This window comes from Carettochelys insculpta, chromosome 8 (genome assembly GCF_033958435.1).
Source record: "Carettochelys insculpta isolate YL-2023 chromosome 8, ASM3395843v1, whole genome shotgun sequence".
Lineage (NCBI taxonomy): Eukaryota > Metazoa > Chordata > Testudines > Carettochelyidae > Carettochelys > Carettochelys insculpta.
Window position 1 is genome coordinate 16473282 of NC_134144.1, and position 15859 is coordinate 16489140.

The window sequence follows — 15859 nt, forward strand, 5'->3', positions numbered from 1 at the left end:
CCTTAATCTCCCAAAATCCCTGTTTGGACCACTGATACCAGGATACCAGACCAGGGAGGTGCAACCTATAGTAGGGTGCCACTGTCTGTGTAATATTCCATCTCACTTGTGGTGCGTGCTCTTTTTAGCTCTTCACTAATTCTAGTTTATTCTTGAAAAGGCACATGGTCTATTAAACTTTTTACAGTCATTTAATTTTGCCCGTGAAAGCCAGTTGGCCACTTTGGTGTGGCTAGTTAAATTGCTAAAGTTATCACTGAGGTTTTTAGACAAGATGATTTACTTCTCTAAGATAAATGGCTTTTGACAAGTCAGTTCAATGCCATCTTGATTCAAATATCTGTTCTTATACTAAATGAGATAAAAATGAATTATGTTCATCATACAGCTTACCTGTGAAATTACAAATTGAGTTCTAGTGTGGGATCATGTCTTGCATGATCCTGGCATTCTTGTGGAAATTTGCTTCCTGGTGACAGCCAAGGTTTGGTTCTGAAAATGTTTGCTGCACTTTTAGGCAGCTTGTGAAGCTTAAATATAAATAAATAAGTTAGACTGGGCCAGTAGTATGTATCTGAGGCGGATTAGTTGGTTTAACAATGAAGTCTGAGCCTAATGCACATATAAGCCCCAATCCTGAACTCCTTTTTCAGGCAAAACTCCTGAAAAATCTTTTCACTACTAAATGTAAATGAGGAGCAAAACTATAATGAATCAAAAAATAAATATGGTTGGTTAGGTCATGCCAAATCACATAGTTATTAGGACAAACCTGTACAGTTTACTAGGAGCTTGCTTTTCCCTTTTTCCATCCCTACTTTTTTAAAGCTGTTGCCATTGTGCTACCATTTGAAAAGATGGCCCACTTTTCAGTACTTAGCAAAAAGCCAGTAATCAAATGTAGACAACACATTAATTTTGGGTTCACTGAAAACTACTACTGAGTGTAATTGATTATTTTTTCCTTTCAGACATGAAAGATGTTGTTGCTGTCGTAGAAATCCAGGAGAGTCAAGTGGCAGTGATTGACTACCAAGATTTTCCAGCTGAATCCAATGGTGTTTGTAAGCAATTTAATTCTGAATCCAGTGGAAATGTGCAACCTAATCATGGTACTATTCCATTTTTGAAGTTCTGGGCAATTGTGAAGATTTTAGATATGAGAGATGTTGGATTAAGTCTGGAAAAAGCTCTGGACTTTCCTTTCTTTATGTTTAAAATTATAGTTTTAAAAAAAAATTAAACAAACAAGAAACCCCCCCCCCCCGAATTAATGAATTTTTAGTGTGAGTTTTTTATGTGATTTAGCTAGCAATCCAGAGTAAACCTTTGTTATGTACAGCATATTTACCATTCTTAGTCTTTGCCGATATGACTTAAAGAATTCTGTATGTAATATACTGTGTGGCCCTGTCTGTACTAGCCCAAATCTTTGAAATGACCATGCAAATGGCCATTTGGAAGATTACTAATGAGGCGTTGAAATGCCTATTCAAAATCTTCAAAATTGCCGCTTTTCGCTGCCGCGTGACTCGTCCACATGGGGCCATCTGATTAGGTCTCAGGGAGTAGGATGTTTCTTCAAACGCTGGGGAAGGCAAGAAAGAGGTGAATCATTTAGGACCTGATCTAACACTCATTGAATCAATAGAAAGATTTCCATTGACACTCATGCAGCTAAATCAGGACCAGAGAAGAGTGTGGAAAAGCGTAATGAGCAAAAGAGTATAACAGAAAGGTGGTGAGGATGTGGTATCACTGTTAAAAGCTGTAGTTTCAGAACAAAGTGTTGTCTTTTTTTTTGTAGCTGAAGATAAAGTTAGCTGCTCTATACCTGATGGAGTACCAATAGACATCACAGTAAAACTAATGGTGTGCCTGGTTCACCTGAACATCCTAGAGCCACTCAATGTAAGTAAAAACTAATTCATGGATAAATTAGAGGTGATTCTGGTAAATAGCGTAATGAGGGGTTCTAACCTTCTCGTGAGGGAGGACTGCAGTTGGAGAGTGTTTTACCCCTCTTCAATTTCTAAAAATGGACGCAAAGTTAGAAAGATCACCACAACAGCACTAAGAGGCATGTAGGATGGATTTTAAAATCATCACCATGTAGTTTCAAGACCTTTCACATACCATCCTGATGGAGCCCTTTACCAAGAGTGTTTGTATGTGACGATTTCCCTTTCCCCATCAGTACTAAAATAACATAATTCTTTTAGGGCAGGGGTGAGGAACCTTTTTTTATTGGGGGGGTACTGACCCACAGATCTATGGGGGGCAGGGGACAGTGGGTTGGGAGTTCCCTTGCAGTGAGGCGAGCTGATTTTCACAGTTCCAACCCCGGGGCAGGGCATGGAGGCTCAATGTGTGTCCAGAAATGAGGAGCTCAGGGTGCTGGAGGAGGTTCCAAGCTGGGGCAGGGGTTGGTTTGCAGGAGGAGGGGTGAGGACTCTGAATGGAGAGATGCAGGCTCTGGGAGGGGGCACTGGGGATGAGGGGTTCGGAGTATGTACATGGGCTGAGGCGGGTGGCTGGAGCATGGATGTGAAGTTTGGGAGAGAGTTTAGATGCGGGTGGGGCTTCCAACCTTGGGTAGAGAACTAGGCATGCGGGCTCTGGGCCAGCATCAGTTACCTGAGGCAGTTGCCAGTTGGGCCCAGGCAGTCTCCTGACCTGATGTGCTCCCATGCTGCTCCCAGAAGCAGCCACCATGTGGTCTCACTGAGTGGAAGGGCTGGGCGGCTCTGTGTGGTGCATGCCGTCTGCACTCACATGTGCTGCCTCCACAATTCCCATTGGCCAGGTTCCCTGGCCAGTGGGAGGTACAGAGCTGACATTGGGGTGGGATCAGCATGTAAATCTTTCCTAATCTCCCCTTCGCTTAGGGACATGTTGAGGCTTCCAGCCTGCGACACAGATGTTTGCCGCAGGCCAGGTGAAATTGAGCAGTAGGCCAGATCCAGCCCACAGTCAAGATTCTCCATCCCTGTTTAGGGACCTCTACCGAAATTCTAATCTTTTTCCCTCACTTTTGGAATCACATAAAACGAAGTGTTAAAGTTTCAGAATGGACCAACTATGCACATTGTTTCAGATGTTAAATAGAAAATGTAAATATTCTGTTGCTCTCTTCAGCATAAAATGAGTATAGAAATTGTTTTTGTATGTTGTTAATCTCAGTATTTTTTTTTTTTCCCTAAAGCCTCTTTTGACCACTCTAGTGGAGCAAAATCCAGAGGATATGGGGGACTTGTACCTGGATGTTGCAGAGGCATTTTTGGATGTTGGGGAATACAATTCAGCACTACCTCTCTTGAGTGCCCTTGTTTGTTCTGAAAGATATAACTTGGCTGTAGTTTGGCTCCGGCATGCAGGTAACCGCACTACAATACTGCTTAACACTTCTGACTGAAGAGTAGAAACTCACTTCCATATGATGCTGATAACATTCTGGTAGCATTAGTTGCAAAGTAAAAGGTACTTGTGCAGTGCTCAGCACCATCCTTTCCCACTGACCTCTTAAAAGGCCTTTAGTTAAGAATGTCTGAACTTTGACTGGAGAATTCATATGATAAAGTGTCATTAGTGTCTATCACACTGTAGTTTCTCGTGGTGAAAGGTTTTCTGTTGTGGTACGTCTCCCTCAGGCGTGTCCAAAAATGTTCAGCTCAATTAAAACGGTTGCAACATAAAATGTTTGCTCTTACTATTGCCAGGGCTGTTCCCTGCTGCACATTCCAAGTGCAGAAAATGAGATCCTGCAAAAACTTAAAACCCCTTGCCTATAAAAGGCTTTGCTTAAAAGCTCCCCAAAGTCACAGATTCCCTGATCATGGAGGGTAGCTGCCATCACCCAAGTAGAAAACAAAAACCCCTTAACCCAGGAAGAGACACTTTGGAATGCTCCCCTGTAAGGTAGACACCAGCTCCTGTCCCTCCATTAGGAGAGAGCTTGGGAACAAAGAGCTGTAATTTGATAGCTGGCCTTTTAGCCTAAGGCATATACAGACCCTTCTCTAGGACACAGGGATCAACTCAAATTTATAGGGGAAGGAGGAAGTAATCTATTCATGAAACAAGACAAAATAAATCATACCGGTTGCAGCACAGAAATAATTTCCCTGGGATTCAGCTTAGAAGTAGAGATTCCAGGAGAAGGAATCAAATCACTAAAAAAAAAAGGCAGTCCACACCAAATCCAAAATAACCATAACCTGATCACGTCTACCAACATATTTCCCTTCTACTTACATATCTATGGCTGATTATGAGATGGTCAGGATGTTTACTGGATTCATTCCAACTGCTTGAGAGCAATCATCTCTCTCTGTCTTCTCTGCATCAGTCACACAGCCCCCCTCAGGCTGCAGTTGTTCTCAGTTCAAAAAAATCTTCCTCCCTCCCATTGGCTTACCTGACCACCTGCTACTGAAAGTTGTCTCTGTAAGGGTTAAATCTTTCCCTGCATTCATTCATTCATGACACCTGTGAAGACCATTGTTCAGATTTCTGTTTGTGGTGATTTATTGAAACATGGATTTGTTTTTTTCTTTTTAAGATGCTGCCAGTTAAATGACACCATCATTCCTCCGGCACAAAATACTGTATTTAGTGGTCCTATTTTAGGAACGTGTGCTCACTGTAATTTTATTTGTAGAGCACAACAAAAGCCTGTGTGTGAAACACAGCTAGTCTGGTTTGCATGAAAATGGGCACACTCAACTTCTGTCATAGAACCATACTATATTTGTTGGTTTTATTTCTAGAGTGCCTAAAAGCCTTGGGTTACATGGAGCGTGCTGCAGAGAGCTATGCCAAAGTTGTTGATCTTGCTCCACTGCATTTGGATGCAAGAATTTCACTTTCTACACTTCAGCAACAGCTGGGCCAGCCTGAGAAAGCTTTGGAGGCTCTGGAACCAATGTATGATCCAGATACACTGGCCCAAGATGCAAACGCTGCCCAGCAGGTAGGTAAAAGGCTATATAATGTGATTTTTCTTCATCTGCATCTTGACTCTCTTGTCCTCCGTTTTGGTGAACGTGATTCAGGAGTGCTTGTCACTGTAAATTTTCTCCATGGCATTTAAAGTGACCTTATAGTCCCTGTAAATGAACCTCCTGATTTTAATGCCTGTAAAAGATGCCAACTTGATATTGGAGACCGTGTTCCATTTTTGTTAGTGTTTTAAAAATTTTTTGGTACTAGTATTGTATTAGCAACCAGAAAAGTAATGCTTATAAAAACAGGAAGTACAGGCAATGATTTAATTAACTGTGCTCATTGTTATCTAGGAATTAAAATTACTGCTCCATCGTTCAACGCTGTTGTATTCTCAAGGGAAAATGTATGGTTACGTGGACACTTTGCTTACTATGCTAGCCATGCTCCTAAAGGTAAGTTAATTCTTGTAGCTGAGCTAGTTACTGCATGGGACAGGACATGTCCTATTTAAGCCAATGGATAAATTTACTCAAAAGTATAACAAATCTACAATAATTGTAAACTGGTATTATACAGGTTGAACCTCCCTCGTCCGGCACCCTGAGGACCTGACTGGTGCTGGATGAGAGAATTTGACGGATGATTGGAGGTCAATATTTTCTAGCACATTACCAACACATCCATTGCTTACTGGACTCCTGAAAGACATTTAGGGGTAAATTACAGCTAAATAACAGTACAGAGCACTGAAAGCCAGGACTGGTGGCAGTAAACAACCTTCATGGGACATGGGAAATTTGGCCTACAGCCATAACTAGGTGTCTGGCTAACTAAAATCATGATGGATTACAAGAGAATTCTGGATTAGAGAGGTACAACCTGTATATGAAATACCATTGTTTAAGAAGCATTTATCATCAGCTGGTACACCTGAACTTTTCAGAGGTGTTCCCATCACAGACACTAGATACTTTTTTTTTTTTTTTTAAGAATTTGGCCATTCATTATTAATAAAAATAATGTTCTATGTTTCAAACTACTGATAGGCAGTTTCTGTAAAGAAAGCACATTTGTACATGACCAGTTGTTACTGGTATTTTTCTCACAATTATCTGCATATATTACATTAAATAAAATATACAGTGGGGTCTTCACTGAATGATTTCAAGATTGCTTCAAGTTCTGCAATATTCTTGACTACGCATATAACAATCAGAACATATATTAAAGAGGTAACCATGTCAGTCTGTATCTTCAAAAACAGCAAGAAGTCCTTTGCCCATGAAAGCTTATGCTCCAAAATATCTGTTAATCTATAAGGTGCCACGGTTCTTCTTGTTGTTTTTAATCAGAACATAAAATGGCTTTTTAATCTTTGTGGCAGACACTATTGTGCTTCATGTATAGCTACCATAAATTACAGCAAGATCCCAAAAATGGGATGATTTAAAGTGAAATTATTTAAATAACTTTTTAAGTTATTGTTGTTTTGTCCATTTCATAAAAAAAACTATATCTGGGTAGAATTTGCTTAGTTTGCAAGTTGTTGCTCTTTGTTTGACTTTTGTTATATGTAGAGTTCTGTTTTTCCCAAAATTATTACAGGTTGTGGTTGCAATAATTTTGTCAATCGAGTAGTTGACTAAATCTAAAAATCTTGATACTGGTCGCATGGCATAGCTTTTATTACACCTTCTAGGAAAGACATTTTGATGTGAGTAAAAAACAGAAGTCTGTCAGCCTTGATAAAATTCCTCAGCTTCTCTGGAGAGCTTCCATCTGTCTTGTTTGGATAGCTCAATCTAAACAGGAGCATAAAACAATGTGAAATATAATCTTAGTGTTTGTGAACAATTGTCAGGTATGGTTCTGCTTGTTGTTGCATAACTGAGACAACAATTGTTTTTGAACACCACTAGAAGAAGATGTATTGACAATAGGATGTATTCCTGTAATTTGAACCTTAGAATTTTTGTCCTCCATCATTTTTTTCCAGGTAGCAATGAACAGAGCTCAGGTGTGTTTGATATCTAGTTCCAAATCTGGGGAGAGACACCTTTACCTTATTAAGGTGTCTAGGGATAAAATCTCAGATAATGATGACCAAGAGACAGCAAATTGTGATGCAAAAGGTAACAGTTTTCTTTAAAAATCATTTTAATATCTTGCACACCAACAAAATCCTGGATTCCGTTACATACCAAATCCCTGAGTCAGATTTACGTGATTTTATTATATTTGTGTCACCCTCAGGCTTATTCATACATTGCCTAATTTAGGCCCTGAGCCTACAGCTTTGACTCATATGAATAGTCTGATTTGAAGCCAAGGAAATGACTTTCATAAGTAAGAGATATTTGAATGAGTAAAGTTTGAAAAATCTTTTTGTTAATATGAAAGAGCGTGTTTAATGAATGAGCTACTTCCATTGAGCAAAGATTAGGACTGTGCAAGCCTATATTAATGGGTTTAGGAAAACTGTTTTCCTCTTATTTAAAAGCAAGCTATTCTAATCTGATAACCAGACAGAGTAGTTGTATTGCTGCTAGAGGAAAAATGTCTCTTTGTAGGAATAACAGTATGTTAGAATAAAACCTAACACAGCTTGAACCTCTCTAGTCTGGCATCTTTGGGACCTGATGGGTGCCAAATGAGAGAATTTGCTGAATCCTGGGAGGTCAATATTGTCTAGCAGCATTAGCAACACTTCCACTGCTTACTGGGCTCTTAGGCTGCGTCTACACCATGAGAGAAATTCAAATCTATTAATATCTATTTTGTAATTCTGGAGTTAATAAATTTGATATTTGACTATCCTTACCTCCCCATGTGCTCCTCACAAAGTTGGCTTACTGCTGCCACACTCAATTGGCAGACGTAGACTTAGTCACCAGGGGATACTTCCTCCCAGCAGCTGCAACCCCCCCAAATTCTTTTCCACCCTTGCAGCCCTAACCACACACAAGGACATGGTGCTGCCTGGCAGCATGGTCAGCACTGAACAACAGATACATCCTTTTATCGGTTTGGGGGCTACCCATGTGATGTGGCTGAGTGCAGGAAAGACCCTGACTGTGTGGCACCTGTGGTGGGGAGGGAGGAGGATTTGCGAACAAATGTAAACCACTGAGAAGTTTCTTGGCCTCTTATGCAAGCATATCCCTCCTCTCCCCACCAAAAGCCTAGCTGCCATGTGGTGTGACAGGGCTGCAGCTGGCTCCAGGCGGCGCAGAAAAAAATAACAAGTATAGAGACAGAACTATGAACTCCATGCTGGAGCTATTTGCAATGGGTAGATGCACTCACAGTGCTAACAGCAAAGAAAGAAAGACATTTCTTAGGCTCTTATACAAACATGACCCCACGGCCACAGACTTGCTGCTCCCGCTTTGAAATTCATGGTATTCTTTTTACCTAATGCCTGCCTGCCTGGAGAGCACCGGTCAGAGCGGAGCACTGAGGAGCATTGTAGGTCACATATGGGCCACCTCTGGAGGCTAATAAATTCGATTTTAAGATGTGGTGCTTCCACGCTAGCGTGTAATTGAACTTTTGAATTTGAGCTTGATATTATATCCATCAGGTAATGACGATATTGTAATCTCAATATTAGTGCGCCCTAAATCAAGCTAATGATATTTACAGTGAAGATAATCACATGGTAATATTGTTCTAACTGTCTTAAATTTGAATTTATCTCATGTTATAGATTCAGCCTTACAAGACATTTAGGGGTAAGTTACAGCCAAATGGCAGCACAGAACACTGAGAGACTGGATTGGTGGCTGTAATCAAACTTCATGGGGAAAGCTGGGAAGCTTGGTAACATCCATGATAAGGAGTCATCTGGCTAACTAAAATCATGCTAGTTAGGGATGTTGCTGGACTAGAGAGGTTCAGCCTGTACTTTGTTTTCCAACCTGATCCAAATGGTGCCTGATTCAGATTTTGTAGTTATTTCGCATCCTTAGGGTGGATGCATGTTTATGTAATACTAGAGCAGGTAGAATTGCTGGGGTTTTACATTTCCTGGAATTCTGACGTTCTCACTTTAATGATTAAGGGTTTGAGATTAAAAGCCTTGAATTTCATAAATTATGTTGTGAAAGATTTCAAATACCATTGAAGCATATTCCATCCTTAATGCAAACAACGATCCATTTAAAAAGATAAATGTTTGGTAAAAGTGTGCGTGTGACTATTTAGCCTTTTAAGGTGTTGGCTTTTTTGACTGATTTGATTTTTATTAATATTTTAGCAATATTTGCTGTGCTCACAAGTGTTCTGACAAAAGATGACTGGTGGAACCTCCTCCTGAAAGCTATATACTCTCTATGTGACCTTTCCCGATACGAAGAGGCAGAGCTGCTGGTGGATTCCTCACTAGAATATTACTCATTTTATGATGACAGGCAAAAGCGCAAAGAGCTGGAGTACTTTGGTCTTTCAGCTGCAATTCTGGACAAGAACTTCAGAAAAGCTTACAACTATATCAGGTGAGAAGCACTGGCCTGTGGCTGATGCCAGCATTGTATTTTACAATGGTCTGTCTGTATAATGATTTTCCATTGAGGTTGTAGTTCCTGTGCTGAAAACGTTGGCTGTTGATGTCAAATAGTGAATTTTGTAATTGTACTTGGGCTGATCTTTTGTTTCTTTGAGAAACAGAATACTTTCCGTTTGCCTTAAAAGTAGATACGTTGACTGAAACCGTGGCTCTTTGGTGTCTTTCAGTTGCAGAGCAGTGTCATGTAGGGACCAGCTCTGTGAACAGTGCAACTACTGGTCTGGCTATGGTCTGAAGAAGTGGGTCTGTCCCACAAAAGCTCACCTAATAAACCATTTTGCTAGTCTTCAAAGTGCTACTTGACTGCTTTTTGTTTTGGTCATCTCCGTGTACACTATGAAAGTCCTCTACAACCTTTCTTACACCATGCTGGTTTCTTTCACTTCTGGGAAGTCTAAATTGAAAGAGTAGTTTGAAAACAAATGGTAGTGCCTGTGGCTTCCCATACAGACTATTGCTCACTGATTTTTGTCACTTTTTACTTATCAATGTATTCAATAAATGCTTTTCACTCACATTTTAGGATAATGGTCATGGAGAATGTTAATAAACCACAGCTCTGGAACATCTTCAATCAAGTCACCATGCATTCTCAGGATGTACGACATCATCGTTTTTGTCTTAGATTAATGCTGAAAAATCCTGATAATCACGCACTGTGCGTCCTAAATGGCCATAATGCATTTGTATCTGGCAGTTTCAAGCATGCTCTTGGTAAGGTCATCATTATACTGTAATAACATTAACTACACCACTGGGGGTGTGTGAAATGTTTATGTCCTGTATTTATTTTTACCATCAATTTTCTCATATTTTGATTATATTTTTCAAGGTAGGGTGAATATTTCAGGTAGGAAATACTCAGTGATTTTTTTTTTTTTTTTTACTTCAATAAGTGAAGTACAGTTACTAGTGGTAACAGTCATTTTCCTACTGTTTCACTATTTGGTAACAGAATCTTTGACTATTACCCAATAAGCAGGTTTATGAAAACTAGGCTGGCAATGTTTCAATGTTAGGTTTATAAAAAAATGATTTAGAAGTTTTCTAATTTACCTGTAAAAAAAAAAAAAAATTAAATTATTACACTAAGGAGGAAACAGGCCACTTTAATCAGTAGTATATGGCAAATGTGAAGTTTTGAATGTTTACTCAAAGAAATATTGCAAGTTAATTTATGTAATTTTCATCAATTTATTTTAATTATATTTTTGGTAAATATATTTGCATAAACAAGAAACTGCAATCTGACCAGCCTGCTTACATAGCTCAGGACAGAGGAATTTGAGGATTTGATTGCAACCACACAGAGTTCAAAGCTGTGAAATTTGTTTGTGTCTTCAGCAAAGTTTGTAATGGGTATGAATCCATATAAGAGAAATCAACATCTTGTTTGGCAATCTGTGTGCAATTCACAGCAGAGTGACTAAGGACTGATTAGTCCTGGAGCTTGAATCCCTTAAAAGAGTAGCACCTACATTAGATGTGGTGAAGTGGAGGGTCTGCCCTGCCACTAGCTATGTCTTATATTGTAGATAACTATATAAGGCAACCAGAATTCTCAGAGTAACTACTGATTTTGATTGCTTTCATTTTTGGATGTCTAACTTGAGAGACTTCAGATGGCTCAGACTTGCAGAAAATGCTAAGCACCCAGTTTAGGAAAAACAGGTGCCTTTTTAAAATATTTAAAGATGGGCACCCAAAATCATCTACTCTTTCTAAAGTCTTGGGTGACATCGGTGTCCTGTTGGTGTCCATGGGAGCTTTGCCATTAAGATCAGTGAGATTAGTATTTCTCCCCTTTTGATTCTTCCAGGCTTACTGTTTAATACCATTATCAGCACTAATATAAAAAATGTGCAGAATGAATCTTTCAAGGGTAAAACGTGTTCCATTAAAAAGTAGTATTTTCTTTATAAAAAGACAATAGGAAAACTAAAAGTTTCTTTCTTGTCAAGTAACCACAAGACACTCATTCAGAAAAAAACTGACAATGCACTGAATTATTTCAGTCTTCTTTATCCAAAGTGTATTAAACAAGTTGTAAAATAAATATGCAGCTAGACCTTTAGTTGGTGTACCATCTTTGGATGTGGCCTGTGAATTCTCTTTAAAAACAAAAAAAAAAAAGTTAATCTCGCACTTCATTCATGTACACATGCAGTGAATACCATTTACTTTCTTTTCTTCTTTAAATAATACAAAAATTTATTATAAATGCTTTGTTTCTTAATTTGCTAGAAACAACCAGTTCATTCCCAGGGTGCAAAGACAAGGGGGCAGATCTTCAACTGGTATAAATATCTTGACTCTGTTGACATCAGTCAAGGATCTGTCCTAGATCTTTCACAAAGGGAATACAATTGAAAGGATTAATACATCAAAAGGATAATATGTTCACTCAGGAGCTTTCAAAAGTTGCTGTTGCACTTTGCCACTCTGAGCTACTCCAACAAGACCTTTTTCCACCTCTCAATAACAGAGAGAAATCCCTGCTAGTCTGTATATTATCAAAACAAAAAAGCAGTAAAGCAGCACTTTAAAGCCTAACAAAATAATTTATTAGGTGAGCTTTCATGGGACAGATCCAATATCTCAGTAAGTCTTTGTTTCTGTTCTGATAGATTTCAGTGTAGGATCAGAGCCGCTGAAAACATGAAATCTGCTGCAGTTCATATTCTCCCTCTTTCCTGATTTGATGCAGTCATTATGATTCTCTTGTTTCCTTTCTTTTTTCAGTTGAGGCTTCCAAAAATGTTAGGTTTCTTGGGGGCAGGGAGTGGAGAAAGAAACCCAGATTTAGATTGCGTTAGATCATTTACTCCTGTTTCTCCTAGGACAATATGTGCAAGCATTCCGTGTTAACCCAGATGAACCTCTGTACAGCCTTTGCATAGGCTTAACTTTCATTCACATGGCATCTCAGAAGTATGTGCTAAAAAGACATGCTCTTCTAGTACAGGTGAGTTATTTTTCCTATTTTTCTATGTTCTATGTGCACAGCACATGCTGTCATTTAGTTCTGACTTGGCTCACACAGTTACAACTCTGACACATGAGCAGAGCTGACTGACTTTTAAAAATAGATTTTTAGGGTACGATTTTTCAAAACCCTCCAAGTATCTTAGGAGCACCTTTCCCAGTGACTGTCAACTTGTGCTCCTAAGTCATTTCAGTTCCTGGAAATCTCCTCTTTGTGAATAAAAGCAATTCAATTAATTTTTTGTGTTTTGGCAATCTTTTTATTTGCATGTATTTAATGATGTCAGTTTCACTAGCTTTAGCATGGATGTTTATGCATCTGAAGCTTTTGTGTTCGAAGTGAAGCATCCATTACTCTGATTTTGAAAAACAAGAATCCCTCACCTGAGCGGGGGAAGGAACAAAATCAAATGCCTGGCTTAGATAACTAACCGCGAATAATGTTGCTGAAGCAAAGAATTTCACAAATGGGCTGAAAATGTTGTTCAAAATATTTGCTGAAAACCTACAAATGAAGGGGGCTGGTCATGGGAAAATCACCATTCTGGATGGATTCATTAACAAAAGCAGGGACTAATTCCTAGAGAGCATAATGAATAGATTGATAGCTGTGCCAGTAGAGATGAGAGGCGAAGAACAGTTCTGTGAGTACATTGAGACTGGAGTGTAAAGTGGGGGTGGGAAGGGGAGTGTCACTCAATGAGCATTCCCCAGTAAGTGGTTAAGGGCTTGATCCTACAAGATGCAGAGTGCCCTCAACTCCCACTGAAGCAGTGTTGGGCCCTGTGAGTGGTTTTGGGCTGGTCTGGATAATGGAGGAAATCCTGTGTTCTTTATGCTGAAGGCATTAATGACCACTGTGTAACGGTATTCAAGTGATTTTTCTTTTGATATACTGCAATGGTTCCTCCCTATTGTATAACTTGCTTGCAAGCTTATAAAGGAATTCATTTGGGGTAGGTTCAAATTCAGATGTGGCTTATGGGGGGGTGGGGAGCAAGCAAATGTTTAAAAAAAAAAAAGTAGACGAAGTAAGTTAAATAAACCTGTTGCATCCCTTCCTTTCACCCCGCTTTTGTGTATCTATTTAGATGGTAAGTGCTTTGGGGCACAGACCTGTCTTACGTGTCTGTGAAGTCTGTCAGAGTTGAGTGATGTAGAAGTAACAATTTTGCCCACCAATTACCAAAAATCGGCCTATCATGTTCATTGTGAGGCTGCTTAGGCCACAAAGAATCTCCGCTGGTGGTCCAGTCTGTCATACAGAGTGCCTTGTATTTGCATTTGGCCTTAAATTAGGTAGTTATATTAAAACCTCTTCTGCGAATTTAAAACCTACTGTTGTTGTTTGTTTTTAAAATGAAGCTTACAGTGTGTTTTGTGCATAGGGATTCTCTTTCCTTCACCGGTACCTGGGCCTCCGTGGACCATGCCAAGAATCTTTTTATAACCTAGGCCGTGGCCTTCATCAGATGGGATTAGTGCATTTGGCAATCCATTACTACCAAAAGGCACTTGAGCTTCCCCCTCTCATCTTAAAGGTATCACGTGGTTCAAACACCTGAACTACAAAAGTAAAATCAGATCAGCATTACTAATATATTTTAAAAAACAGCACATGTGAACTTCTAATCTATACTGGTATTGAATAACTCCTCCTGTAATGTTCATTGAGTTTATTTTATTATCTGGGTGGAGTTAGCAGATGCAAGAAAACGGTTACTGAAGAACTTTGCCTCCAGAATAAAGAAGTATTCCGAAGGTCCATGGGTGCTGGATAATATAAGCCTTGCCTTCCCAAAATTGCCTACATTCCCTGCCCCCCGGTTTCCTTGCCACCCAGGAGGGAAGGTTGCAGAATGGGCAGGGCCTCAGGGGGGTGGAAGTGGTGGCGCTGGGGTTTGGCAGGGCTTGGTTCAGGGGTGGGAAGGTTGCTGAAGGGACAGGGTGGGGCTCCGGCCAGCCTCCCTAGCTGCCCCTTCAACTGCTGCCCGTACTAAGGTCTGTTTTATGCCAGAATAATGTAAGCCAAAATTGGTGGTGTTTTTCTTCTTTTTCATGAGTATGAAGATGAATAGAAAAACAGAATTCCATTGTAACTAACATCTTGTTTCATTCCCATGACGTTCAGATAAAGACTTGCCCATGTGTGTTGTTGCACTGATTTTTTTTTTCTCTTTTTGGTAACTTTTTTTAAGGTAACTTACGGTACAGCATCCATGCATGCAAGTAAATTACTTTTTAATTCTTTCAGGGAATAGAAGCTGATCAGACAGACTTGCGAAGAGATATTGCCTTCAATTTGTCACTAATTTATCAGAGCAGTGGAAACTTAAAAATGGCTCAAAAGTTGTTGTATACATATGGGATTGTATGATAGACTGTGTGGCATCAGTTTGTGACTAAGCAGCAGCTTTCTAGGAAAATTATATTTGTCATTTCCACTGGGGCATTGAGAATCTCATGCATTACGCACCAATGGAGAGACCTATTCAGAAAGATAAGTACATATTTTTTTCTAAGATCTGTATATATGTTGTTACCTAAACTTCTGAGCTTCTTTTTCCACTTCCTGAAGTTGGACCAGTAAAATGCCTTGCAACAAACAAAATATGACAAGGAGGGCTTTTGTGAGCACATGCTCCAGACGTAGTGATGTGGTGGACCAAAATATAATGTTAAATTTTTGTGAGGTTTCAAGTACACAGAATTCTCAGCTGAATAAGGGACACACTTATTGATGTACAAAACTCTTGGAGAAGATTTCTTTAAAAGTAATATTTATGTGATTTCTGTCAGAGTTCCATTCTGGCAATTGGTTACATATACCATGTACTGTATTATATAGGAGAAGAAAGACTGAAGACATGGGCTTGCGGGGGCGGGTAGGGAAGAAGAGAAGATAGAAGCCTGACACCCCCAAGCAGCAGCCCCTCTTAGATTCCTGGGAGAATTTTTTCCAGAGAGGAGGAGGATGAACTTAATGTTATAAATAGCTGCAACTGCAAGACCTTCAAATTATTTTCCAGGAATCTTTATCCTTTTTACTTTATGGAAAGCTGTGTCTGTTTAAGAAAAGTAATTTTTTTTATTACTAAATCAGTGTCATGTTGGTAAAAGGTATCCATTTGCTGCAGTATTGTAAATTGTTACAGAAAGATATTCAGTTATTTATGAAATCTACAATCATTTCAGTAATTTATTCTCAGCAAAAAAAAAAAGACAACCTAAGTTGTTTAGTGGACTAAAAATTTGTTTGGTTATTACTCTACAATCCATTATCTTACTGTATTAAATGTGGAGAGAGATTTGCTGCAAATGATGTATATTGCTTTCCAAATCAAGAATGATTCCAGTTAC

General features: G+C 39.3%; 1 protein-coding gene across 6 annotated transcripts in view; it reads left to right on the top strand.

The window, feature by feature from the left end:
* The window catches only part of GTF3C3 (general transcription factor IIIC subunit 3), a 28514-nt gene extending 12703 nt beyond the window's left edge, over positions 1-15811 (top strand). For 3 of the 6 annotated variants that reach the window (XM_075000611.1, XM_075000610.1, XM_075000615.1), the window contains exons 9-19: positions 972-1112; positions 1808-1911; positions 3206-3377; positions 4770-4972; positions 5298-5399; positions 6944-7079; positions 9206-9443; positions 10038-10228; positions 12355-12479; positions 13888-14040; positions 14754-15811. In XM_075000611.1, the coding sequence (XP_074856712.1) occupies positions 972-1112; positions 1808-1911; positions 3206-3377; positions 4770-4972; positions 5298-5399; positions 6944-7079; positions 9206-9443; positions 10038-10228; positions 12355-12479; positions 13888-14040; positions 14754-14876 (1688 nt within the window). In that variant the 3' untranslated portion in view covers positions 14877-15811. Of the gene's footprint in view, positions 1-971; positions 1113-1807; positions 1912-3205; positions 3378-4769; positions 4973-5297; positions 5400-6943; positions 7080-9205; positions 9444-10037; positions 10229-12354; positions 12480-13887; positions 14041-14753 lie in introns of those variants that run through there. The other 3 variants (XM_075000614.1, XM_075000613.1, XM_075000616.1) reach the window with 2 other exon arrangements.
* The last annotated feature ends 48 nt before the right edge of the window (positions 15812-15859 follow it).